At 47.5% G+C, this 25,892-nt stretch overlaps 1 protein-coding gene across 5 annotated transcripts in view; it reads left to right on the top strand.

The window, feature by feature from the left end:
- The first annotated feature begins 1,694 nt into the window (after positions 1–1,694).
- KIAA1210 (KIAA1210 ortholog) overlaps positions 1,695–25,892 on the top strand; it is a 58,350-nt gene continuing 34,152 nt past the window's right edge. For 3 of the 5 annotated variants that reach the window (XM_072745027.1, XM_072745024.1, XM_072745025.1), the window contains exons 1-2: positions 1,695–1,880; positions 22,856–22,926. In XM_072745027.1, the coding sequence (XP_072601128.1) occupies positions 1,846–1,880; positions 22,856–22,926 (106 nt within the window). In that variant the 5' untranslated portion in view covers positions 1,695–1,845. Of the gene's footprint in view, positions 1,881–20,554; positions 20,619–21,414; positions 21,467–22,855; positions 22,927–25,892 lie in introns of those variants that run through there. The other 2 variants (XM_072745028.1, XM_072745026.1) reach the window with 2 other exon arrangements.

The raw sequence follows: 25,892 nt of genomic DNA, 5'->3' as shown, positions 1-25,892 counted from the left end.
GTAAAAAAAAAAAAAAAAAAAAAAAAAAAAAAAAAACAACCAGAATTCTGTGGTTTTCAGTGTGTTCTATTTGAGTGAGAGGAGAATAGTACGAATTTGCCTTCCTAATTAGCTTATTCTTTGGCCAGTATTAAAACTGGTCTTTCCTAATAATAACAATAGTAAAAATAATAAAATTGGTCTTTCCTAACCATCCACTGACATGACAACTAGGGTAGACAGCATTCATGCTTTGATTAAACCATAATTGCAGAAAATCCACTAAGTGTGTAAGCCACATATGAATCATAGAGAACTGATCATAAATTCTAGCTAGAAAGGAATTCTTGCCAGAAGTCTTAGCCACAGGTGAGGATTCAGCACGTACAGTGTAAATCTAGTCCTTGGACAGTTATGCTCCCCCTTCACCCCACCAACTTATGAAGAGAGGGGCCCATGCACTGCCCTGCTCCAGAGAGCCCAGTCTACTCCCCCAGTGAAATTTCAGAAGCAGGGTGTTGCCTATTGCAGACTGAAGGGAAAAGAAGGTCCCCTGCTACAGACTGGCTAAGACCCCCCTGAGGGGCTGGGACCTGGTTTTCTTCTTCTTTCTAATCCAAGGTAGTCAGATTTAAAAAGGCCATCAGGTTAGGCTCAGTCCTGCAGTGTTTAATGATCCCTGCTGAATGCACACACAGGAGAAATCTTGACTTTTAAAAAAACCCTTGATTTTTCACAGTAATTTTAAAAAGCCGAAGCCCAGGGATCCCTGGGTGGTGCATTGGTTTGGCGCCTGCCTTTGGCCCGGGGCGCGATCCTGGAGACCGGGGATCGAGTCCCACGTCGGGCATCCCGGTGCATGGAGCCTGCTTCTCCCTCTGCCAGTGTCTCTGCCTCTCTCTCTCTCTCTCTCTGTGACTATCATAAAAAAAAAAAAAGCCAAAGCCCGCATCCACATTTGCCTTGCTTTTCACACTGTCACCAGACCCTTCAAAAATCAAAACAATTGCAAAATATTGCAAAATCAAATATTGCCTCCAAATTTCAGATGCTAGGGAAGGGATGCCTTTTTAGTGAACTGAACTGGGGTTGGGAAAGATGCCCCTACTGGGTCTTTCAGGCAGCAAACATTAGGTGGCACTTTTGCTCTTTCTCTAGTTCTTTTCGGGTTTTCTGCAGACACAATCTGATCAGCAGTATATCTGAATCCATGTAATGTAAACCATGTTATAATAGGGATCCACTGTGTATGCACAGTCTTTGCTGGGAACCTCAATCTGAAGGGCATTGAAATTTCACAACTTTAAGGACATTCGTGCTTCTTTTTCCTCTCCTCTCCTCTCCTCTCCTCTCCTCTCCTCTCCTCTCCTCTCTTCTCTCTTCTCCCCTCTGCCCCCCCCCCCATCCTCTAGCCTGCAGAAGCTAAAATGCCAGAAAGTGACTTACTCACATTACCTTCCCAAAGCTGTTGAGTGTTCCTCCCTGCCCAGGTAAAGGTCTCGGCTAAGCCCCGAGGGCTTCCCCTCCTAAAGATCCCGCCCCGCACACTTGTTAGCCTTGCGGGGATACAGACAGCCTAAGACAGAGCATCTGGTATTTTGCACCAAGGATGCTGTGGTCGTGTGAAGTCGGAGGCAGAGGGTAAAAAAGGGGAGTTAACAGTTCCTGGCCTTGTAAGGAACAAGCCCGGCCCTTTTTGGACCCGATTCAGAAGACAACAAGAGGTCTCGGAGCAGAAACTTTATCTGGATTAGTGCATCGGCCCGCAGACGTGGGCTGCATGCGTGTGCCCGCCCGGCTGCAGAGCTGTCCGGTCCGCTTGCCCGCTGCGCTCGCCCTTGGGCAGGGTGGCGCTTCCGAAGCACCATGGCTGGCTTCTACAGCTGCCTGAGGGCTCCAGAGTAAGTGGCGGGCGCAGGCAGGGCTCCGACTAGGCTCCCCGCAGCCGAGGGCGGCGGAGCTCTAGGTCGCCGCCGCGGGGGGTCTCTGCTCCCAGACCTGGTGCTCGCCGCCCACCCGGCCCGCGCGGAGCCGGCCGGGGCCGGGGCTCGAACCCTCCGCTTGGGGGCAGCACGCGTCGGTGGTCTCCGGCAGGTGGGCGTGGGAAAGCGGCGCCGGCCTGCTTGGGGTGGCGGTGGGGGGAAGCGTGGGCGCGGCGGACTCTCTGTCCCCTGAGGCCGGCCACACCTGGCTCACCTGCGTCCCCGTGGGGAGGCGCGGGGCCGGGCCGAGGAGGCGGGACGTCCCGCCGGGGCCGCTGAGGTCATTGATTGGTCTCCTCGCAGAGGCTAGGAGCGCCGCACGGTAGGGCAGAGGCGGCGAGGGGCGGAGATGGCCCGGGAGTCCCGCTATTCCCGGGGACTCCTTCCACGCGCAGCGCGCCGCCCCACCTCCCTCTCCCGGGCGGGGGACGCTGGAGCGTGCGAGGAGTGGCTGGAGGGTCCGAGAAGGGACAGCTGCACCACCAGGATGTTCCTATCACAGGCGGGCCAGGAGAGAGACAGAGAGACGAAGGCAGAGCTACAGGTTCCGATGTGCCCTTGTCGCTAAACCTAGCCCATGTCCTCTGAAAATAAAGCACCGCACAGCCCTGGATTTTACAAGGCTAAATTTCGTGGACTAAGAGCACCACTGAAGTCACCTTCGCAGTAATTGTTCGGTGAAATAATGAATGGGTTTCAGTGACGCCAAGCGTTTTGATGTGGTCAAAACCTACCTAGGTAAAAAACATACATAGTCAGCAGCCAGTGGGGCTGCCAATACAGATACTGGGGGTGCGGAGATGCGGGGGGGGGCAGCGAGCAAGGAGTGAGACACACAGGACAAAGACAGAGATGGAGAGAGAGAGACAAAGAAGAAGAGAGAGGAAGAGGACAAAGGAGGACAAGAGGGACGAAAGAGCAGAATTTGGATGAGTGGAGAAAATCTAACATTTCTGAGTTGCCTTAATTTTCTAAAGTTGGTGTCAGCCCTAGGAACTGTGTGCTCCTAGTTACTGGGCAGGGGTGGAAGGTCAGCACCGAGTCCTTTACTGTCCCTGTGCACCTATGGGGGTGCCTTGGGATGTCATGTGTGCCTATTGCCGGCAGTGACAATAAGAAGATCCTCAGCAAAATGGATCCAGGCCGATGACTCATTAATGGGTCTGCGAGTATATAGGATTATTTTTCTAGTTTCTTCTGTGAGGCCGTCACAATCTGGAATCACAGCCAGAAATTCACCTCACTCTCACTGTAGACCTCCAGCAGCACCTGCCCCCTCTCCCCCCACGGAAAAGCACTGATTAGCCTCTGGCCTTCAAGGCCCCAAGTGGCCTTCCATGTGATTTCCGCTGGGGCTCCCTTTGGAGTGCTGACAGGAGGTGGTTAGGGCAGGGAGGTGTGGGGAGATCCACCGTCCCTTCTGCTGCTGCTGGGAAACTGACACCGCAGCCCGCTCCTGCTCTTGATGGTGAATGAGTGGGCCTGGAGTCTGGGCCTGTGAAGTGTCCTGGCAGCTCTTTGAAAACCCCACTCCAGGGTTCCCCTGAGTATCTTGCCCTCCACCACCTTGGATGGAAACCATCCAGGGCTTTCTCTGCGTAATTCCTTATAGCCACCAGATTGCAGAGAGGTTGGTGTGGAGGCCTTGGGAGGCAAGGGTGATAACACTGCTGCCATGGGAGGTGACAATGATAATGTTATCACTCCCAGGTGAGTGTCCTGCCCTTCTTCCCTGGTGTACAGTGCTGCCCCCTTTATGTTAGATTCTCCTGCTTGCAGATAATAGAGGGGGCCTTTCTCTGGGCCCTTCATCCTGATGTCTGTCTTCCATGGTGGGGGTGGGGGGTGGGGGGGCCGGGGATCCGGGGCAGTCTGAGATCTTTGGGGTGGAGAAGACACACTCAGAGGGCCGATGGCTATTCCTGTAGCCACAGTTGAAGGCCTGAGCTCATCTGACCATTTATTGAATATAGGCTGAAGGAATGGGAGAAGTGATAAGGAGGTATTTGAGGAGATTAAGGAGCCCCAAGCCTCTATTAGTAAGTGGCTTAAAGTCCCTTGAAGGACCTAACAGGTATAGGTAGGTCATTGAAAAGTGTTGTGTACCTGCTCTGGAGCAAGCTTTGTGCTCAACACCTTCCAGGGGGAAATGCGTGCTTTCCTTGCCTGGAGCCAAGAGAGCATGGTGCCTGGCACGAGTGTTTGTGTAATGCATGTTGTCGACTGAACCAAGATACCCTCGAGAAGCTTGCCTTCTTATGGAGCACCCAGTAAACAGCAGTTTGCCAGAGGTGGGGTGGGAGTTCTGTAGAAGCTCAGTCAGAGAGAATGTAAAGGAGAATGGAGGAGCCGGGACCCGAAATGGGAGAGCCCGGGGGAATGAGACAGAAAGGGCAAGCGAGAGTGGAATTTGAGGTGAATGGAGAAAACACCTTACATTTACTGAATCATCTTAAGTTTTCTAAATTTCTTCAAAGAAGTACAAGATACAGCCTCTCAGTTACCGGATGTGGCGTCAGGGTCCTCTTCTGTGAGCTTTTCCCAGGCCTGCTGCAAGTCAGGGCAATCGTGCTGCTCGTTCACTGCCTGCCCCGGAAGACTCTGATTCTCTCCCACCCTCCATCCTCCCAACACCCCCCTGCCCAACAAGAGGGTTTCCCAGAATCATAGCTTGGCCATATAGGGAGGGTTGTACCCTTTCAAGGAACCCCGGGAGGCAGGCCTTGGGAGTTGAAATGCAGGGTGGAAACCCAGGCTTAGCTCAGTTCCTCTCCAGCTCACACTTGCAGTGTAGATTTTATCTATAGGTGCGTGCGTTTATTTTATGGGTTGGAGATGTTTGAGGTGTTTGGCCCGTTGTGGAAATGGGTATATATTCAGAGCCACCCATACCCTTGTAGGCCTTGACTCCCTGCCACCAGCCTCATTGATACCTTGCTCTACTCCAGCCACTCAGGGACCAGTTCTGGTGTTAGAGTTCTGAACTGGTTATTGTAGATATAGTTCTATAGTTGTTTGAGGTCACTAGCTATCAAGTCCTGTTATTTTCACAGATGCGGTATGACAGCAGGGGACTGGAATTTATCAAGGGATTAGTGAATATGCTTATGGGTAGAAAGGAGAACATACTAGTAGTCTTGAATTATGTGTCCTGATGTCTCCCTTTCCCAGAAGCAGTATGGACTGCTATTGGAGACCAGAGGCCACAAATACTGACTTTTTAGGAGTTCTAGTTGCAGGTATTCAGGGGACCCGTGCATTCCTTCTTCATCCTGCAGAGGCTCCTGACACCCAGATGTTGGAAGAGGTCTCACCTCATAGGTTTGATCAGTAGCCTGTTCTCCTGAATGCAAAGCCAGGCCCCATGTGAGCTTCCAGCTGGGGAAGGCAAACATAAGCTACCTAAAAGCACCATAAATGTGTAGCTGCTACTACTCAGCCTCCCAGCTCAGACCCACCTTCCCACCTTCCACTCCTCACTGCAATTAAGCACTTGAGAAGGTCATTAGAGATCCCTGTGACACTTTGCTTCCTTCTCGTTTTCTCTTCTTCCCAGTGTTTTTCTTTCTTTTTTCTTTTCTCCTCCTCCTCCTCCTCCTCCTCCTCCTCCTCCTCCTTCTAGTTTTAGAAGAAAAGCTCTTAAGTCCAGTTCCCTGGCAAGGGACCCCGATTGGGTATTGCATTTTGCTAACCTGCATTTACCCGTGACATCTACCGGAGGCACTTTCCATTCATGAGAGCCATAGGAGAGCTGGTGGAGTAGCAGGTGCCCACCATGGGGTGGCACTGTCCCAGGTCCCCAGCCTCACCCGGGGACCTTTCTTGAATAAACTACCTGACATATCTACCAGTTTACCAAAAGTTTGCCTTTTTGGACTATTTGTAAGATAGCTAAACTTGTTAACTCTGTAAAAATTCATTAGGAGGAGATGGTTTTAAAAGCTTAAAGCTTTTGTAGGGGCTCCTGGGTGGCTCAGTCTGCTAAGCATCTGCTTTCAGCTGAGGTCATGATCTCAAGGTTCTGGAATTGAGCCCTGCATCGAGCCCTGCATCGGGGTCCCTGCTCAGTAGGGAGTCTGCTTGTCCTTACCCCTAGCCCCCTGCTCATGATCTCTATCTCAAATTAATAAATAAATCTTTAAAAAAAGCTTTTGGAGATTTCTCTGGAGACATAGTTGGTGGGTTATATTTGGTCTCTAGCAGCATCCTGAGTGTTCCATTTGCTGCAGGTAGGTTTCATTTCCTTAGGAATATATTTAAAATGTGGAAACATACATTATTTCATCAGTAACCAAAATTTCAGCATTTTATATGAGAATATTTATACTAGTTTCATTTGAAGCCTTTGAAAGCCTGTTTTCTGTTGGGCCAACTTTAGCATTTGGGGGATTCTTTTGCTAATTTCTCAAGTGGCACAATTTCTGTTGTTTGTTATTTTTGGAGATCAGTAGCCAAATGTAGCATGCCATATGGCTTCTCCTGTCATTTCCTAATTGATTTTCTCCTTTAACATTCTTCTAGCTTTTAAAAAATAATCCATTTTGTATTTTTCCTTTTTTTTGTATCTTTCCTTTATAAACTCATAGTTATTGTTGGTGGCTAGGAAATTTGAGGAACTAATCATACAGTACATTACAGTAATCCCCTCTTGGCATCTTCACTCATGTGCTGCTGCTTTAAGTGCCTTTATTCTTTTCATGAAATCTCCGATAGCTATTAAAGCCACACATTCAATGAAAATTGCTATAAATCATGATTCAGTAGGAGAAATGAATTTGGGTGAAACAGCTTGTTTTCAGAAGGCCAAGTTAAGGTAGTGAAAGATTGGCCATTTACTTCACTTATTATTTTAAATACATTGCTAACCTTAACCCAGAGATTCTCAGCAGAGACGTGGGAAGTGATTTTTGCTCCCCAGGGGACGTATGGCAATGTCTGGAGACACTTAGCTGTGACAACTAGGGGGAAGGTGTGTTACTGACATCTAGTGGGTAGAGGCTAGGGATGCCGCTAAAAATCCCGCAGTGCTCAGGAAAAGCCACCTCCTTCCCCTTACCACCTCTCCACCCCCCCTCCACCCCCCACCCCCCCCAACCCGCAACAAAGAATTTTTCAGTCCCAAATGTCAGTAGTGTCAAGATTGAGAAGCCCTGCCTGAAACTAATAACATTTTACCAAAGTAGATGTCCGAAGAGGAGCACCCTAAGTGTTTAGACCAGCATTATCCAATAGAAGCTTCTGTGGTGATGGAAGTTTCTGGGGTGTTCTCTATCTGTTCTGTCCAGTAATGAGAACCACCAGCCATGTGTAGCTAATGAGCATTTGCCGTGTGGCTAGCATGACCGGGTAACTGAATTTTTATTTTATTTCACTAAAATAAATTTAGACTGAAATAGCCACATGTGCTGAGTGGTTTCCATACTAGACTCAACTTTAGCAGCACGGCGGCCCTAGTGGAGTGTGGCTCTGGGACCAGAGAGTCTTAGGTCTGTGTTCTTGGACCACCACTGTCTAGCTTGACAGTCTTGAGTCACCTAAGCCTTCTGAGCCTCAGTATCCTCATCTGTAAAATGATGGTAATAACGGGACCTCCTCCTTGGAAAATTATGAATATCCAATCCAATAATTCATGAGCTATAAAGTATGTAATGCGTTGCCTAGAGCAGTAAGCATTCAAAAGATTATTATTATTATTATTATTATTATTATTATTATTATTGCCAGGGATCTGTGGTCAGTATAGTAATTATCGTCATGTAAGTGGGGCTTCTGCAGGGCTTCTAAACAAGACCTCCTCTGCAATATTTTTGAAAGGCCACCTCCCAGGCAGAGCCCTGACTCTTGGTCCTCACTGCACGGCCACAGGCGTGCCTCTTTGGGCTTTGCTTTCCTCATCTGTAAAATGGGAATAATAAAAATAATAAGCACAGCAATGCTACTTCCTTTGCTGTCAATACCACAGAATTGCTGGGAGGGCCAAATGGCTCTGAGAGTGGTTTGAAGACGACAAAGCCCTCCATAAGCTCAAGGCTTATGTTGAGTTTGCACGCAGGGGTGCTTTTGTTTAGATTCGGCACAGAAGTTCTGCTTTGGTGGAACTATCGTACATTCGAGATGAGAGTTCCCGAACCGGGACAGTTGTATTGGAGAACAGCGGGAAACCAGGAGCTCTTCACAATGTCAGGTCCTTCTCCCTCTGTCGCCCAGCCAAACGTGTGCCGGGAGAATCCAGGACCACTTGAAGGATGTATGGAAGCTCTGCATTTGGAGTTGGGGAATCAGAGCAGTGTAGGGGCAGGCTGGCTCCCAGGCTGCTAATGAAGGAGCAAGGCATCTGGCCCGAGGGGCCCGGGAGGGCCTCACAGCAGCTCACGGTATGCCATCAAGGCCATGTCTTCCAAGGGCTCGGCCACCCAGCACAGTGTCTGGCCTGAGAGGCACACATGCTGAAAATCATGGGCACCATATAGTGGAAGGTGCATGACGCCTTGGGGTCAGACATGGGTTTGAATCCTCCCGGTGTTACTTACTAGCTGTATGGCCTGGGTGAATGAAGGCCTTAAGCCCGCCTGACCCTTACTTGTCTCCTCTATAAAATGGGTATAACGATTCCTACCTCCAAGGGTTATCACCAGCAGTAAGTCAGGTAAGATGGGCACGTGGCTAAGCCCTCAGTAAACATGAGTTCCCTCACCACCTGACGAGCAACTTTTAGCCACTTAATTAGTCAGAATCCCACTTCTCTTCCTCTGGGATGGAAATGGCAATGAAGGTATTGGCTGTTGGTGTGGGAAAGCTGTTTAGGTCTTTCTTGAGAGGAGGAAAGGGGGACAGGAGTCTCTTTGCCAGGAGCCAGGAGCCTTGCCAAGCCCAGAAGAGCAGTCCAAACCATTTAGGGACAGAGGAGGACAAAGGATAAAGCAAAGGCCTCTGAGTTAGTTACAACTACAGTGTTCATGAGGAGCCTGGGCAGCCTTGCCTGAACTGGGGAGCACCCTGAAAGAAGTCATCATGCTCCGTGTGCCCAGAGAGAGGCTTTCTGGGGACAGTGGGTTTCCCAGTCATCAGGAATTTAAACTCAAGCCATATCTGTGGCTGGAGGATCCTAATGAGCAAAGGGCACAGGTTGGATCCTGCTGGCTTTCGCTCATGTAGCCATGGGCCCCAGCCCTCAATGCAGATGGACATTTTACGCAGCAGGCCACCAGGGGGCCACCGGAGACAGTATGGCTAATGGCAGAAAGTTTTATTCCTTACTTTTGGGAGAGCAGAAAGGAAGAACAGGGGACCTAGGTCCTCAACACCATGGGGTGAGAATGATGATGAGAATAGCCAACACGTCCTGAGGGCTTACTATGTGTTATGCCACACGCCCAGAGCATTCTATGAGCTATTTCATCAACTGCCTGCAACACCAGGACCCTTTTTCTTTTCTGATCTTAAGCAAGAGCCAAGATCCAAACCTGGATTTGTCCAGCTCCATAGCTTAACCCTTTTGCAACCATGTTATGCTTCCTCTCCAGAAAAACAAGGTGCCAGATTTCTCTTTCAGCAATAAAGGAATGTCAGCTCAGACACTACTGGGTCACAGAATCAAGAGCACCACAGAAAGACATGATATTGTGACCTCCATACCTCCATCCTACCTCCTGCCTCCATGTACCACATTCTGTCTGCAGGCAGATTCGTTTCATGGATAAAGAAACTGAGGCACGAGTAAATTATATGACTTGTCCTGGGTCACATAGGATGTAGCTCTTCATTAGTTTGAGTTTCTATCCTTAAAAGACACAGAGGCTGAAAAGGAGAGGAAGAGTTTCATCTATTAGGGCCAAGGCTAAACGGGGGAAAAAATTAACAAAGGGTTCCATATTGTTAAAGCAGCTGACTTGAAATTTTTTCTGAAAGTAGAAACATAAAACATTTTATTCATCTAATTTGAACACTTGAAGCTGTATCCGTTGTTACAAACACAGCAAGATTATAACAATTTAATTCATTTGTCCGCTATAGCATATAAGGGAGATGTTCAAAACAAGGAATGGAAACAAGAGGGGAGAAAAAGAAGAGATACAGGGCATGAGAACATCTAGATATGGATAAGGAAAGAGCAACAACTGGTAGGCACTGTATCTCACAGAAGACTGCTACTAAGGATTGCTGAAGCCATGTTGCATTTTTATACCAACAAGGTCATTTCTCTTATTTTCTGTCCCGTGGACCTCAAAGGCCAAAGACCAGCCCATCCTATAAGCTGTGGGTCATGTTACTTCCCCACCCTGCTTCAGATCTTGCTGCTTTGATCTCTCCTTTCCCTAGGCCCAAGTGTTCTGGAAAAATGGGGAGAAAAGTAAGTCAAAGGGGGACTCATCTGATGTCCATGGGGTTGGGAGTCCAGGCACATCTGCCTCTCCACATGTTCAGCAGAGCTCAGAAGAGAAGGCAGAGGAAGTCTGATCCCCCTGAGTTTGCATAAAGCACATGGACAGAGGTTTCTGTGTTAGTTCACTATTCATGTGTGATACTTAGAGGGGGTCTCTAGAAGCCCTCTAAAGGAATGAAGTGAGGGGAGATTCCCACTAAACTCTCTAGAAGCCCTCTAAAGGAATGAAGTGAGGGGAGATTCCCACTAAACCTCCATCACCTGTTTTTGAAGAAACTAATTTTTCTTTGATGTGTGAGGAGTGTTGGTTTCTTCTGTGCCTATGGCTCCAGAAGCCAAATGTCAAAGATCCAAGACCTTATTTCATGCTGAGAAGGCCTGTGTTCACTCTTTCAGACTTGGAGGAAGCAGGAAGCTCTTTGGGATGAGGTAGTTAGCTCCCTAATAGTGATGGATTCATGATTTGAAAGGTCTTAAAAATATTTTTTAAAGGGGAAGAAAGAATAAGTGGGGAAGCTTAAGTCAAATCTCCTGCAACCCTGTGCAATTATTTTGTTATTTTTTTAAGTCAAAGTATAATTAACATACAGTGTTTTGTCAATTTCAGGGGTATAATATAGTGATTGCACAATTCTGTATATTACTCAGGGATTATCATGACAAGTGTACTCTGAATCCCCTTTATCTACTTCCCCACCACCTCCCCTCTGGCAACCACCAGTTTGTTCTCTGTATTTAATAGCCTGATTTTCTTGGTTTCGTTTTTTTCTTTGTTTATTTGTTTGCTTTGTTCCTTAAATCCTACATATGAGTGAAGTCATGTGGTATTTGTCTTTCTCTGACTGACTTATTTCACTCGGCATTATATCTTTTAGGTCCATCCATGCTATTGCATATGGCAAGATTTCATTTTTTTGATGGCTAATATTCCATTATATATCGATCGATCGATATATCACATGTTTATCCATTCATCTATTGATGGACACTTGGGCTGTCCCCATATCTTGGCTATTATAAATAATGCTGCAATAAACATAGGGGTGCATACAGCTTTACAAATTAGCGTTTTTGTTTTATGTGGGTAAATACCAGTAATATTCCAGTAATGGAACTACTAGATCATATGGTAATCCTATTGTTATTTTTTTAAGGAAACTTCATACTGTTTTCCACAGCCTCTGCATTTTTAAAATGGAAAAAAAACCCAGCTTAGGTTTCTAAACAATCTGCAAGTAGGAGAGTTTGCTGAAAATATCGACAGGCTTCTGAAGGGTCTGCTCTGAAGGATGGTCCCCTCTTGGCCAATGCAAGCAGGGCTTGTGGTGGGCCTCTCTGGCCTTTCTGGGGATGAACTGGGAATCTGGGTAGATTGTCTCAGTGAATCATAAAATCCTAGAATGCCCAGGCTAAAAGGAATCCTAGACTCCAAGTCTAATTGGATTCCTTAGTTCTTAGGTGAGGAAACAGGCCCAGAGAAGGCATTTGGCGTGATCAGGCCTCACGGCTAATTAATAGCAGAACTGGGAGGTCAACTCTCCAAAAGTTGCTGTGGGCCTCATCGGAGGCTCAAATTTTTGAGATGTTTATTAGAAAAACAAAATACCTTCCTTCACAGTCACAGTTCTCTCTAGATATCACTTGGGTTGTTTTTTCTATGCCATCGGGCCCTGCCATCTACTTCTTATGGCTTCCCACTCCAGCTTTTCTGTCCTGGCCATGCCCACTGTCCAACAAGATTCATAGCAGGATTTCTTCCAAGTGGGGTGCCTGGCCCCTCTACCTCAGGATTGCCCGGGAGCCTCTCAAACAAGCAGATCTCTGGGCCTGCCACCATTGAGGAATCAGAGTCCCCTCACCCATGAGTCCGTGTTTGGTAGACAAGATGTAGACTTCCACCTCCAACCCATTTCTCATGCCCTCGTCCCTGTCTGCCGTAGTTGTTTCAAAAATCCCACTAGTCAGTGAGCCCTTTCTTTGTACTGGGCTCTTTTTCATACACTATCTCCTTTATTCCTTGGACGCCAGCTGTATACTTCCCTGTCACTCTCAAGTATCCATGGGGGGAGGATGTGGGGGGAAAGTGTCGGTACCTCCCACCCTCACTGAAGCACTCCTCCCAGTGTGTCCTTTTCTTCTTCTCCCAGGCCATTCTGACTAAAGTTTAAGGAAGCCTGGTAGACTTCTACTCTGTAAGTTCTCCCTGCCACTCTTCTTTTCCTCTGAGCTGGTGATCCCACTGGGAAGAGCTCGGCACCCACCACTTACTTCTTCCAAGTGGCAATCCAACTCCTTTCTCTGCCAGAGAGTGGCCTGGGCTGAGTGAGAGTGTGAGTGGGGGTGAGAATGCTTGACAGAGACTGCGCTTGGGGATCCTTTCTGCTTCTGTGGTCAGCAGCGAACATAGGAGAAGGGTACCGGGAATCTTCGTTCTGCCCTTGGCCATCTTTCTCTTCTCCCTAGGCTAGTTGCCTTCTAGCCTGGCCTGGCTCCAGGCCCTCCTTCTGGAGGTCCCTCTTTCTCTGGTCTAGCGCTCCATTTTTCCAAATCAGTTGTCCTGTGTCCCCTGGGCCTACAGCCTCCTTCCTGTGGCCTGTCAGGATTGTTCCAGGAGCTTCTGGCTTCTTTTCCAGGCCCTGGACCACCAAAGAGGTATGAGAGTCAGGTGTGAGACCAGACCAGAGCCAAGAGAAGAGGGATGGAAGGGAGGCCAGCCCCACCCGTGCCCCATTGCCCCCCAGCATATCCTTGGGGGCCAGAGTTCTTGGGCTCTTCCCCATCACCCAGGGTCTGTGGCTATCATCTGCCTTCTCTGTCCCCACCCCCACCCTGACTCACCTACGCTGACTTTTAAGTAAGTGCCTCAGTGCTTAAGCTGTCAGTAAATGTTTCTGCCCAGCAGATGGCCGATTTTGACGTGGGCCTCATCTATCAGGCCTTTCATGATTACTCCAGCCTGTGCGGCTAGGTCCCTCTTTGTCCCTTGTACTGCTTTAAATGGAGCTGCCCACAAAATCACCCTCTAGAACTTTCTGTGGTCACACGCCTCCCATTCCCCGATTCTTCCACCTGCTCTTCCCCATCACTCTCCCCTTTCCTTGTTCTTTTACTTGGAGATCTTAGCTCTCTGGCTTGGCTTGGTGATGTATTTTGGACACACTTCTCTGGCCTAATCTTGGCCCCTGGCATCCTTTCCGCCCTTTGCCCCCCCCCTCCCCCGTATTGCACGTACAAGCCACGCACATTCTGGCTTCCTGTTCCAAGACTCCTGGGGCCTACAGACCCCTTCTATATGCAGTCAATACCCTAGAGTTTAGCTTTTGGGTCCTTGTCATAAAATGCCATAAGAGAACACAGGATAATTTAGTCTCACCTCCTGATGTGACAAATGTGGGAACTGAGGCCCAGTATGGAAGAGGTATGACTTTGTGGCCAGGCCCCAAAAATAATCTGTTGGAAGGGCAAAATTAGGACCCAAGCCTTCTGATTCCTAATCAAATACTGCCCTCGAGCTCTTCACGTGGGCTTATTTCTTGCCAGCACGGGTCATTTTATGTAGCACCTATGGGCCCTGGAATCAGACTCTCTCACCTTGCCTGTGGACTTGTGTGTGACCCTAGGCTGTTACTTAGCCTTTTGGGCTCCCTCATCTACAGAATGGGGAGGACCAAGAATAAATGGTACCAACCTCATAGGATTGTTCCGAGGATCAAATGAGATGATGCATGCCCACATTAGCTGTCCAGCAAGTGTTAACTGCCATATTTTGTCATTGCAGGTCTGAGCCTGTAGTAGGTCTGCATAAAGACCTTGGGGTAGCCAAGAGGGATCTTAGCTCTCTGACTAGGAGAGGCCTTGGGAAAGACTGTTCTGACTTTGTTGCCTGATTCAGAGGGAGTGATTCCAATGATGGGTATCCAAGGCCACATGGAAAGAGAGGAACAGTGCCATGGATAGGGGAAGGGGAGAGATTTGTGGATCAGGGAACCTTTGGGTCTCTGCCTGCCTGCAGGGATGTCTGTGGGGTTAAGAGTTAAGGAAATCTGGGGCCTTAGGCTCTCAATATCACCTTGACCAAGAATGGCCAGGGCTCTCAGATTTGTATGCATTATTTTAAGGGGCACGTGCCCTTTGCAGGCAGCGTCCCCCCACCTCCTGCCTTGCCCATCCATCCCCTCCATGTTAAGGCACAGTGCACTCTGGGACCTCTGTTCTGGGAACTGGGAGGCTGAGGGCTATTTATCATAACCAGGAGGTAAAACTGAGATTGCCTGCCTCAACCCCCACCCCGCGGGCTTAAGATGAAACTAAAAAGCTACAAGTTGCCTTTGTAAAAGACAGGATAGTGTGGCTTGGCATGGGGGCAACATTCCAGTGGCTGGATTTTCTCCCTCCTTTATCTCTTCTACCTCCTCTGCCAGAAGATGAATCCCCATGTCTCCTCTTCTAAGGGTGTTTCAAATTCAAAGGTCAGGAAGCATCCATGTTGTGGCCCACAGAGTCCAACCAGCCATATAGAACTCATGTCCTCACCAGCACCACCACCCTCTTTCTCCTTTTGCCCTTCCTCCCGCCTTGGAGATTTTTCACACAACCCTCCACCTCCAAACTGATGGATTATTGACTGCTAGGAGCTATAATAACAGCAACCTCAACAAATATCTCATACAATCAAAAGCCACAGACACACTCTGCTTGGGGTACACTTGAGCTCAGGCAGAGAGCTGGGGACCAGAGCTCTTGGCACCCGACACACACCCAAAGGTATGAATTCCATCCTCAGGGCCCCTTGACTCAATTCTGGCTCTACCTTGAGCCCCCCAGGGTCCACATGCTTCTTGCTTCCCCAGCTGGTACCCTACCTCAGCCTGGCCGCCCCAGGGGCCCATGTGATGACCTGTCCCCTTTAATACCATGTGATGGCTCATTGCAATATGTGTGTCTAGTGAGCCATTTGGGGCAAGATTCTTCATTGTTAAAATGGCCAATGAATCTTGTCAAAGATGGTAGGGGCTGAGAGTGACCTGGCTAGTTGTCCTATTTTGCCCATCCTGTCATAGGCCAGTATGTGAGATTCTTTGGGGGCAGGAGAGGATGGGCATTTAATGCTCACCAGATTTTGCTGACTGTAGACTGTAGTTGTAGAATCATTGGCTCTGAAATCCTCCAGAACTGGATGTGAGTTCTAGGTCTGTTATATACTACGTGTGCAACCTTATGCAGCTTACCTCATTTCAGTGAGACTCAGTTTCCTCAGCTGGGAAATGGGGATGAAAACAATAATGCCCACCTCATAGGGCTTTTGTGAGGGTTCAGTGAAGAATGCATGTAAAACCAGGGGTTTTTCTTTTGCTTTTAGATTTTATTTATTTATTTGAGAGAGAGGGTGAGAGAGATGGAGCAGGAGGAGTGTCAGAGGCAGAGGGAGAAGCAGACTCCCCACTGAGCAGGGAGTCCGACATGGGGCTCAATCCCAGGACCCTGGGATCATGACCTGAGCCAAAGGTAGATGCCCAATCGATTGAGTCACCCCGACACCCCTTAAATCAGTTTTCACAGTGCTTGCCTGGCACAGAGTAGGGGCTCTGCAGTTTTGTTATTGTATTAATTGGGTAATATTTTTTAAGATTTTATTTATGTATTCATGAGACACACACACACAGAGAAGCAGAGACATAGGCAGAGCGAGAAGCAGGCTCCCCGTGGGGAGCCTGATGTGGGACTTGATCCTAAGACCCTGAGATCACGACATGAGCCAAAGGCAGATGCTCAACCACTGAGCCACCCAGGTGCCTCTTAATTGAGTAATATTAATCGCCCTTGACAGCAAGAACAGAGACTTTATCATAGTATATGTGGGCTGACAAGACAGAATGGGACTCCTCATCAGCTAGGCTTCGAGGCCACTGGAGAAATGGCAGAAAGCAGCTTTTAGGCCAGGTTCTTTGCTTTCCCTAGAGTGTGCTGAGGCATCTGCTGGATGGTTCTGGCGGTCAGACACCCACAGGTGAGGCTGTGGAGTGTAGAGAAGTGACCGTCTATCCCTCTTGCATGCCTTCCTCCTGACACCCATGGGCATTCAGGGGCGTGGCTTTGCGGAAGTCACTGAAGATGTCACTTCACATAAGGTGGCCCCCAAGCCATGCGGCACTTTCTGCTTTGGGCAGCTGTCTACCCAAGGACTCTCAGACCAGGATGAATGACTGCCAAGATTGTTTTCCTCCACCCAGGATGCCACGAGGGGGCTCAACTCTGCTCCTGAGAGCATAAGCCAGAAGTTCTAGAACTACCCTGGCTGGGGAAAGGGAACAATAATCCCCTCAAGGGCTATTTACCAAGTTCTGGGTTTCAGCTGACATGACTCCAAACCCTATCCCATTTCTGCCTTCTTCCTCAACTAGAACTGGCGCCCCTTGGGCTCGTGTTCATTTTCTATTGCTCTGTAGCCAGTAACATTTCGGTGTCTCACACAGTATAGATTTCCTCCCTCTCAGTGTCCATGAGGCAGGAGCTTGGGCTCTCGCAAGGCTGCACTCAGCGGATCAGCTGTGGCTGGGGGCTCATCTGAGGCTCAAGGTTTTCTTCCAAATGGACTGGTTGGAGGCTGCATTCAGGTTTCTGAGATTGTGAAGGTGGACTGAGGTCCCCACTTTCTGGCTGGCTGTCAACTAAGGCTTGTTTGCCTATACTGGAGGCCACCTGCCATTCCCTGACATGTGGTCCTTACTCACCACGACACAGCAGGTGGTTCCTTCAAGCCCAACAAGAGATTATCTGCCGTGGCTTCAAATCTCTCTGACTTCTGTATCCAACCTCTGGACATGCTTTTAAAGAGAGCTTACCTGATTAGGCTAGGCCCACCCATACTCAAGGGGAGGGGATTTGCAGGATAGGCACGCTTAGAATTCTTCCCACTACAGACTCTATGAAAAAGCACCTTGGCCTATCAGATTATTTTCTAAAAACGGAGGCCAGCTGCTTTCCATTAGCATTCCCCACTTTGGGAAGGCAGCTAAGCTGTCAAGCAAAATCTTCTGAATCCTTGAACCTGAACCTGGCTGTGGTTAAGACATTTCAACAGCCTCAGAAGACAGACCTTATTCTCGTGTTGTTTGTCTTTTGCCCCCTTGTTCAGCCCTCAAGTCAGATATTTTGAAAAGCAGAAGGCAGCTGTGAGGCCTATGTGTCTAGGGTTGGCCGAGAGAGAGCAAGCAAGCCTTGAAATGCTGACCCATAATGGAACTTTATGCCTCTGCTGGGCCAGGCTTCCTGATGACCATTATTACATGACTTTATGCTCTCTGGAAGTGCTTCTGAATGCCTCTTATTTACAGGATAAAAACATACATTACCTCCTCTTTCCCTACTCAGCTTGCCAGCTTTTTCATGGATTTTGTGCGGAGGGGATTTTTACTGAAAGCCTGTCTCATATTGTCTCCATGTGTTTAAAAAAGGGGACCATGTTTCCCACCGATTTCCTATTTGTCACTGCAGTTCCTCCCCTACTCCCCACTCCTGCGTTCATCCAACCATAAAAAATTGCAGCAAGCACCTTCTGTGTGCCTGGTACTGTGCTAGGTGCTGGTGACATCCAGATAGGCAAGATGTGGTCCCTATCTTCAAGGTGATATCAGCTATGACAGAGGCATGTGCAAAGGTCCGAGGGCGTGGGGCATGGGTGGTGACCTTTGAGCTGGATCTTGAGGAACATGTAGGATTTTAAGGATGTGGGGATCAGGGGGTTGATGTTCTAGGCCAAGTGGACAGCCCACACAGAGCACTAAACGTAAGAGAACATGGTGTGTTTGAGGAATGACTGGTAATTCTGGCCATGAGGGTATGAGTGGGGGTGGACTTCTGGTTCACTGGAGGGGAGCAGGGGAGACCAGGTTGCAGAGGGCCTTGGATGTCAAGAACTTGCCTCCCATCCTGCCAGAAGTGGGAAGTTGATAAACTAGTTTAAGCAGGGGAGGGTCCGACTCAAGCTGGTATTTGAGACCAAACATTGTGACTTTTTTGAGATATCAGTGAGCTGACAAAGAGTTTTTGCTAAATATACACAAAAGTAGAGGCCAGATGAGGTGGTCGAAAGGCCACTCTGAGAGAGCCCTGCTGTAACAAAGGAACAAGGTCACTTTAGATTTCTATTAGCTACAATGAGACATGTGAAAGAAATACAATGTCGTCCCTATGAGAAGCCAAGTTCTGGTCAATAAAGTTAGTCCGGGGCGGGGGGGGGGCAACCGAAAAGAAGTTTTGCCAGTGGGAGAGTAGGAGGAGGCAAGGTGCCCATTCCTGAAGCCTCCTCCGTGAGGTTCTGGGTCCAGCCTAGTGTAGTGGGGCTCTCTACTAGGGTGCTGGTGGCTGGGACACCTAGGAGTGGATTCTCTACACCGAGGACAGGGGGGACCCAAATGTGCTTGGTTCTGGATGGCGAATAACCTACGAGTGGGGCCCACCTGGCTAGGAGTGAAGTGAGGCCTCAAAAAGGTGGGAATCAGGGGGTCCCTCCCCCAGGCCAAATGTTCCTCTGCCTCCAACAGCATGCCTCTACTTCTAAGAAATTTCTGACCATAACGGTGGCTCTTACATTCCCTCCCCTTCTTTTATTGAATTTAGGCATTCGGGCAGCAATCATTTATTGAGTGCCTGCTGTGTGCTAGGTACCATTTTAGGGGCTGGGAGATCCAGTGATGTACAAAATACACAAGGCCCTCGACCTTATGGAATTTACACTCCAGCAGAGAAGACAGATGAAAAACAAGTAAATTAATATAAAATATAATTTCAAGTAGCACTGAGGGCTATAAAGATGTTCAGAAAGGGTCATGTGATGGAAAGAGACTGGGAGCTCTAACTAGGGTGGTCATGGAGGTCTTCTCTGGGAGCAAACAACTGAGCTGACCTTAAAGCTACAAAAGAGTCAACCATGTAGCTAGCTGGGGAAGAGCCCTCTGGGCAAAGGGAGCAGCAAGTGCAAAGATCCTGAGATTGAAAGGGCCTGGTGTTGGGGATTGGTGAGAAGGTCAATGAGGCTGTAGCAGAGGGAGAAAGGGTGGGGGGAGGGAGCAGAATTGGCAGTCAGGAGGCTTAGGGTCAGATCACATAAGGTCCCAGGTGTAAGGAGCTGGGACTTTGCTCTGAGCATGGTGGCAAGCCACTAGGGGGTTTTGAGCAGGGGGTACATGTGACTGATTTGGCCACCGTGTGGAGAATAGGGAGGCAAAAATGGAAGCCGGGACACAAGCTAGATCATTGCTGTGATGCAGCAACAAGACAATGACAGCTCAGACGAGGACAGAGATGGTCGAATTATAGAAATATGTGCAAAGAGGACTCATAGGATTTACTGTCAGATTAGATGTGGCATACATACAATGGAAAGAGAGGAATCAAGAGCTCCTAAATTTCAATCTGAAATTTTTCAGAGCTAGGGAAAACTGCGGAGGATGGGTATGAGGCAAAGCAAGAGTTCCATGCACAGTTAGTTGGAGGTGTTGACCAGGCAGTTGGTTATAGGGCTCTGGAGTACAGAGGAGACATCCAGGCTAGAGAGAGATGCCATGGAGTCCAGTATATAGATGGTACTTCCAGTCTGAATGAGATCACTTAGGACGTGGTAGCCACTAGCCACACGTGACCCTGAGCCCTTGAAATTGGCCAGCTCTAATTGAGATGTGCTGTATGTGTGAAATGCAAACCCGGTGTCAAAGACTTAACGTGAAAAAATGTCAAATGTCCCCTTGATATTCGTTTTGTAATGATTACACATTGAAAGGCTCCTGTTTTGGTCCTGTTGAGTTAAATAAAATAGGATAATGTTTCGGCTCTACCCAACCTCACTGATTTCTTTTTGCTTTTTTAAATGGGGCTACTAGAAGCAAGCTACACAATGGCTTGCTGTTGTGGCTTATGGTCATGTATCTACTGAAGGGCCCCGGCTGAGGAAGCAGGGATAGATACAGAGGGCCAAGGACAGTGCCTTTAGGAGCAACAATATTTCGGATCCAGGGAGAGGTGAAAGATCCAAGCGAAGGAGTTTGAGGAGGAACAGCCAATGAGGTCGGAAGAAAATGAGGGGAGTGCAATGTTCAAAAAGTCAGAGCAATGAAGTTATTCAAATAAGGAGGGAGTGGCTGATGTCACAGGGAAATCAAAGCACCCGTGGCCTCATTTAACAAGAGTCAGTTTGGTCGAGGGCTTTGTAGGCACTTTGGGTCTGGAGCCCGAAGAGAGCGAGCCCAGGAGAATAAGCGAAGACAGAAGGATAGTAGGTATGGATGACATGCCTCTTGTAAGCTCTGCTTGAAAGAGATGCGGAGACGTGGAGTGGTAAGAGAATTTCAAATCAAGAGGAGGTGTGTGTATTTCCCTGTGGTTTTCGGTTGGTTGATGGAGACAGGGAGACAGCGCAGCTGATGGTGGGGCCGTCTTCAAGGCATTTTGGATTTGCTTGGGAGGATGAGGCAGGTGTGCCTTGCAGAATCGGAGACAGTCTACACTCAAGAATTAGTCAACTTGAGTGATTCTAGTAAGTGCCCTAAGGGATTCAGATGCTGCCAAGATGTCCTCTTTGTTCTCCCTGTTGGCTTCTGTATTTTTCTCTTTGACTGTTGCTTACCTTTCTTCTAGCCCTGACAGTGTTGGATGGGTTAAAGACAATATTAGCCTACTGTGGCCCGGTATTTTGGAAGGCAGACTCCCTTTCTACGGACTTCTCCAAAGCTCAGAGACAGTTTATTTCCCCAGTGTCGAAAAAGCCTTCCTTAGTATTGGGGGTGGGAGTGCTGCCATGTTTATGAAGGTGGCCCAGGATCTCACCCGTGATGTGAATTGCTCCTGGCCCAAGGAATTCTCCTATCCTCCCTTGGAATTTCTGAGGGGCCTCTGAACTTTACTATCCCTTTGCTCCTCCCAAATCTCCAGGTAGAACTTTTGTGTGTGTGCATGCGTGTGACCATTAGTGAGGATTGTGTGGGCTTGGGATTAAGTAATTTTCACGCAGAATTGTGATGCTAGCTCATAGAACTTGAGTGACTTGAACGAAATGTCAATACCTTTCAGCCAAAGTCCACCAGGATCACACCCGTCGTCAAACGAGTTGTGTTTATTACTCATCACGGTAAGAAAGAACACACACTGTAGGAAATCATAGGACTTCTTGCTAAGAGGGTCTGAAGCCACCTTAGAGCCTACAGGCATCCCTCTTTACCTCTGGAGATGTATCAGGGGCTTATGGCTGGAGGGCTGGACCACACGGGCCTGGAGTCCATCCACGAAATAGCAATGGCAGTTTAACTATGTCTGGGAGCAGAGCAGATCTGGGGTGGGGAGGGAGGCTCCAGAACCTACTTAACCCTGCTGCATGATGGTACTTCAGTCAGATCAAGACCCTAGGGGGAGCTCTTATGAGGCCCATCTCTGCCCGCCTTTCTACAGCTTCCAAGCTGTGTATGAATATAGAGCAGGCTTTCTCTGGGTTAGGGTACTGATCAGGTCCTCCTCCTGGCCCCACACAAACTCCCATAAAAATGTCAGCATTGATTTATAAATATTGGATTATCCACAGACACGTTTCCCTAGGCCTGTTGACCCTAGCTTTTGCTAGAAGGCTAGATTAAATGGAAAATTTACAGTTGATGCTCAATCGATGATCTGTACTGATGGAGAAAAGCACAAGGACAGATGATTCTCCCATGACATAGGATAAGAGTCATAGGAGAATTAGCCTTTTGATGGCTATTTGGATTGTTTCCCATTTTTGGTTATTTTAAAACAATGCGGTGATAAAAATTTTTGCATGTATGTTTCTGTGTACAAGTGTGAATATATCTATAGTGTAAAGTTCTAGCAGCAATGATACTGGATCAAAAGGTATGTGCATTTTAAGGACTCTTGATTCTGCGAAACTGTTCTTCACAGAGCAGTTTACACTCCATAGTGTATGGGAGTGTTTATGTTTCTTATCCTTGTCGGCAATGGAACATCATTAGAATTAGAATGTCAAACTTTTTTGACAATCTGATAGGTGGAAATATTAACCTGATCTTTTGATTTACATTTCCTTCATTAGGAGTGGGACAGGGTCTCTCTTCATGTGGTTATTAACTATTGGTATTTCTTTTTCCATACACTGCCAATTGTATCCTTTATCCTCTTTTACACGGAGTCATTTGTCTCTTGTTGATTTATACGTGCTCTTGACAAATTAAGAAGGTTGGTCCTTATATCTATATTTGTTGCAAGTAGTATTTCTAGATGTATTATTCACAAACAAACCCATTTCCCCAACCCCAAGCAAGACACTTGCTGTGTCTATGTATTTGCCTGATCATAATTTCAAATTATGATCTTTTAAGGAAGGGTAATTTTCCCTAATGGCAATTCTCTTTGTCTGGTTTTCCTTGAATGGTTTAAGAATCTAATGGAAGAATAAGGGGTAGGGTAAAACTAGTGTGTTGTGCCCTGGATATCAAATAATGATCTTTTGCTTTTTCACTCAATCTTTTAGTGATACTAGTATGGCTGAATCACTAAGTGAAGTTTCTGGAAGTCTGGAGGTTCTGGAGGCCAGTGAGGATGGTAAGTAGCCCAGTAATATCTTGTAAACTAGAACTAGATTTGTTTACTATATTTAACTCCTAAGAAAAAACCAAGTCACAAGCAAACTTTTTGGGTCCAACTCTGATATCAGAAGAGGTTTATCTGAGGCCTTGCAATCTTCTTTTGGGATGGTTACCAGGTTCTGCATACTAAGGTATGAGAAATATTTCTGCTTAATCCGGAAAAAAAATGAGAGTAGACCATGTCTGAGAGATTCAACTGAGGTCATACTGTAGCTAGTGATCCAGATTTAACCAACAGCTAAATTTGTAATTTGAGGAATAAAGGGAGAATACAAACAAAAGATGCCTCCACAGGCTTTGGCTAAGTAGGACTCAATTTACAAAACTTCTTCTGTAAAACTTACTCAGATGTGTGTCCATTCCTTCATTTGAGGAACCACCTATGAGGGATACGCGACCATGAGGGAGGTAAAAGTCACTAGACAATGATAAGCTTCACTGACACCACACCCCTGCCAAAGGAACCATTGGACATAAAATAAGACATTGATTAAAGACAGAATGAAATGTAACAGTTCACTGGCTTGTTCTTCAATTTTTGTGGATGTAGTGTGTGATGTGGAGGACGTGGTCTGGAAGAACAGAATGGAACCTTCCTATGGTTTCCTAGAGGCCTGATTTCACTGATGATGTGGGGCAGGAGATGCCGAACCTGATGCATAGATCAGGTTGAGGGCAGGGCTTGGGTCTTCATGTCTGCGTCACCATTGATTAATTGGGTCTCAGAGAGAGTCCTTCGGTACCCCCAAATATTTAATCAATGAACGAATAAATAAATGAATGATAGGCCTCTACACCAAGACAGTCCCAATTACCAACTGACCTATCTTTTTGGATATGAGCTAGACAGATGCCTACAAAAGAAGGTGGCAATGCGGTGCATCTTGATAAAGAGTGGAGATAAGGAAATGCCTTTTCTCTGTTCCCAAGGTTTTGTTTTTTAAAAGACCAGACATTTGGGTGTGTTTTGAGAACTAGTCATTGCTAGCCAGAGAATAACATGGCTGTTCAGAGGTAGATGGAAAGAAAGGCTAAGGTAGAAATGTTTTCTTCCCAAGCAGCGATATGAGGCAACAAGGTACCATTATGTGATGCACTTTTAAAGCCCACTAAGGTCAACCCAGGTGGGCTGCCTGTATGCTTGGTGGATAAGCACATATATAACCCAGAAGCAATGATTTCTTCATTGGAGTTAATGGTGTTTTCTTCTCTGGGGGGTAAAAACCTGCCTTCTGGGAGCTATTTTCTGGAATGTGACACACAGCCCTCGTTGGATGAGGATGTAGAAAGCTACTGCCTGTTTTGGAATCCATAGTGCAACCAATGGCTTTATTGTAGGAGAAGTTCAGACAGCTGGCAGCTCACTGACCTCCACTGCTGTACCTGACAGGGCATGAGTTACCCTGTGTAGAGGCAACCCTACATGAACATTGCTGGATACAGACGTTTCAACACTCACCTGCTACCTAGGTCTATCTACCCTTTGGCACTTCAGCAGCTTTGAAAACCAGCCTGTGCAGGGGTCTCAGCTGCCAGGCACCCCTTTACAAAAGAAAGCTTGAGAGATTAATTCATACACTTGAATATATGGCAGCCATCCCAGATTTCATTATGGTTTCAAAAGACATAGTGTGTGGACAGTTCCTGGATTTGTATCTATTTCCTAGGGCTGGTCTCCACACGTGGGGTCCGATGTGGTTGGTGCTGGAGGGGTCTCCCAAGCCAAAAGACGCCAAAGACTTGGACCCTTGCAGCTGAGATTGGATGTGTGGTAATGGGTTATTCGGTAAGGCAGTGTCCAGCTTCCAAGTCACCGTCCTAGGTCAGTGAGCCACCAACCTTCCGAGTGTGGTGGTCACTGGCTCTCGGCGTACCCCCAGCTCTGCCAACAAAGCGCTCGCACCCCCATCCTCAGAGCCCCCCCGCAGGACTGAATGGAAACATTGTTTTCTTTCTAGTGCCCATGGTTGAAAGAGACTCATATTACTGAAGGTATTTTTGATGCTTGTAGGAAAATATGTTGTGGTTTTTGCCCAGCAAAATGGAAATTCGCGGGAGTCAGGGTGGGATTGAAATACACACGTAAGTAAATTTTAGCACCTGTTACAGTTCTGAAGTCACTAATCATTTTGCTAACCTAGGAACGTGAAAGAGTGTCAGTGCATAATAATTTTTGTCTGCCTGTACAATGATTACATTTGCTACGTTCAGTTTTACAGCCTGGAGAGTTTTAAAAGTGTTTTCTTTTTAAAGATTTTATTTATTTATTCATGAGAGACACACAGAGAGAGGCAGAGACACCGGCAGAGGGAGAAGCAGGCCCCCTGCAAGGTGCCCAATGTGGGACTCGATCCCAGATCCCAGGATCACGCCCTGAGCCGAAGGCAGATGCTCAACCACTGAGCCACCCAGGCATCCCTAAAAGTGTTTTTATTCAATTATTAAGTGTTTCTAGATTGTGTCACAAGTGCAGCTACCAGCTGCTGATTCTCACCTCTCTGCCTTTGCCAGTTTATGAGAAGCAGGTTTGCCCTCCTCCCTTCTAGTCTGGGATTTTGAAGCAAAGAGGGGCAACAATCACTGTGTTTCTAAACACACTGAGCATAAAGTTGTTCCTCTTTCAGAAGGCCAGGAGGAGACCACCCGTCGAGAATCTGTAACTCTTACTCCTTGTGGGTGAAAATGGGGGGCCTTTTACACCAGAGAAATAGGCAGATACCACAGAGAAGGGCATTTCTCCCCAGGGGTCCAGATGGTAAATCTTTTTCCAGCAAAGAACTTATTTCAGTAGTTAGTATAGTAGAGGAATGCACAGTCATTTTCGAGCATCCCAAGCATCATTCTAAATGATTTATTATTATAGAAATTAGTTGAATTTTTTCCTGAAAAAAAATTACAGAAGGAAACTCGGTTTCCTGCTGT

This window comes from Vulpes vulpes, chromosome X (assembly GCF_048418805.1).
Source record: "Vulpes vulpes isolate BD-2025 chromosome X, VulVul3, whole genome shotgun sequence".
NCBI lineage: Eukaryota > Metazoa > Chordata > Mammalia > Carnivora > Canidae > Vulpes > Vulpes vulpes.
This window is presented reverse-complemented; position numbering and strand designations above follow the sequence as displayed.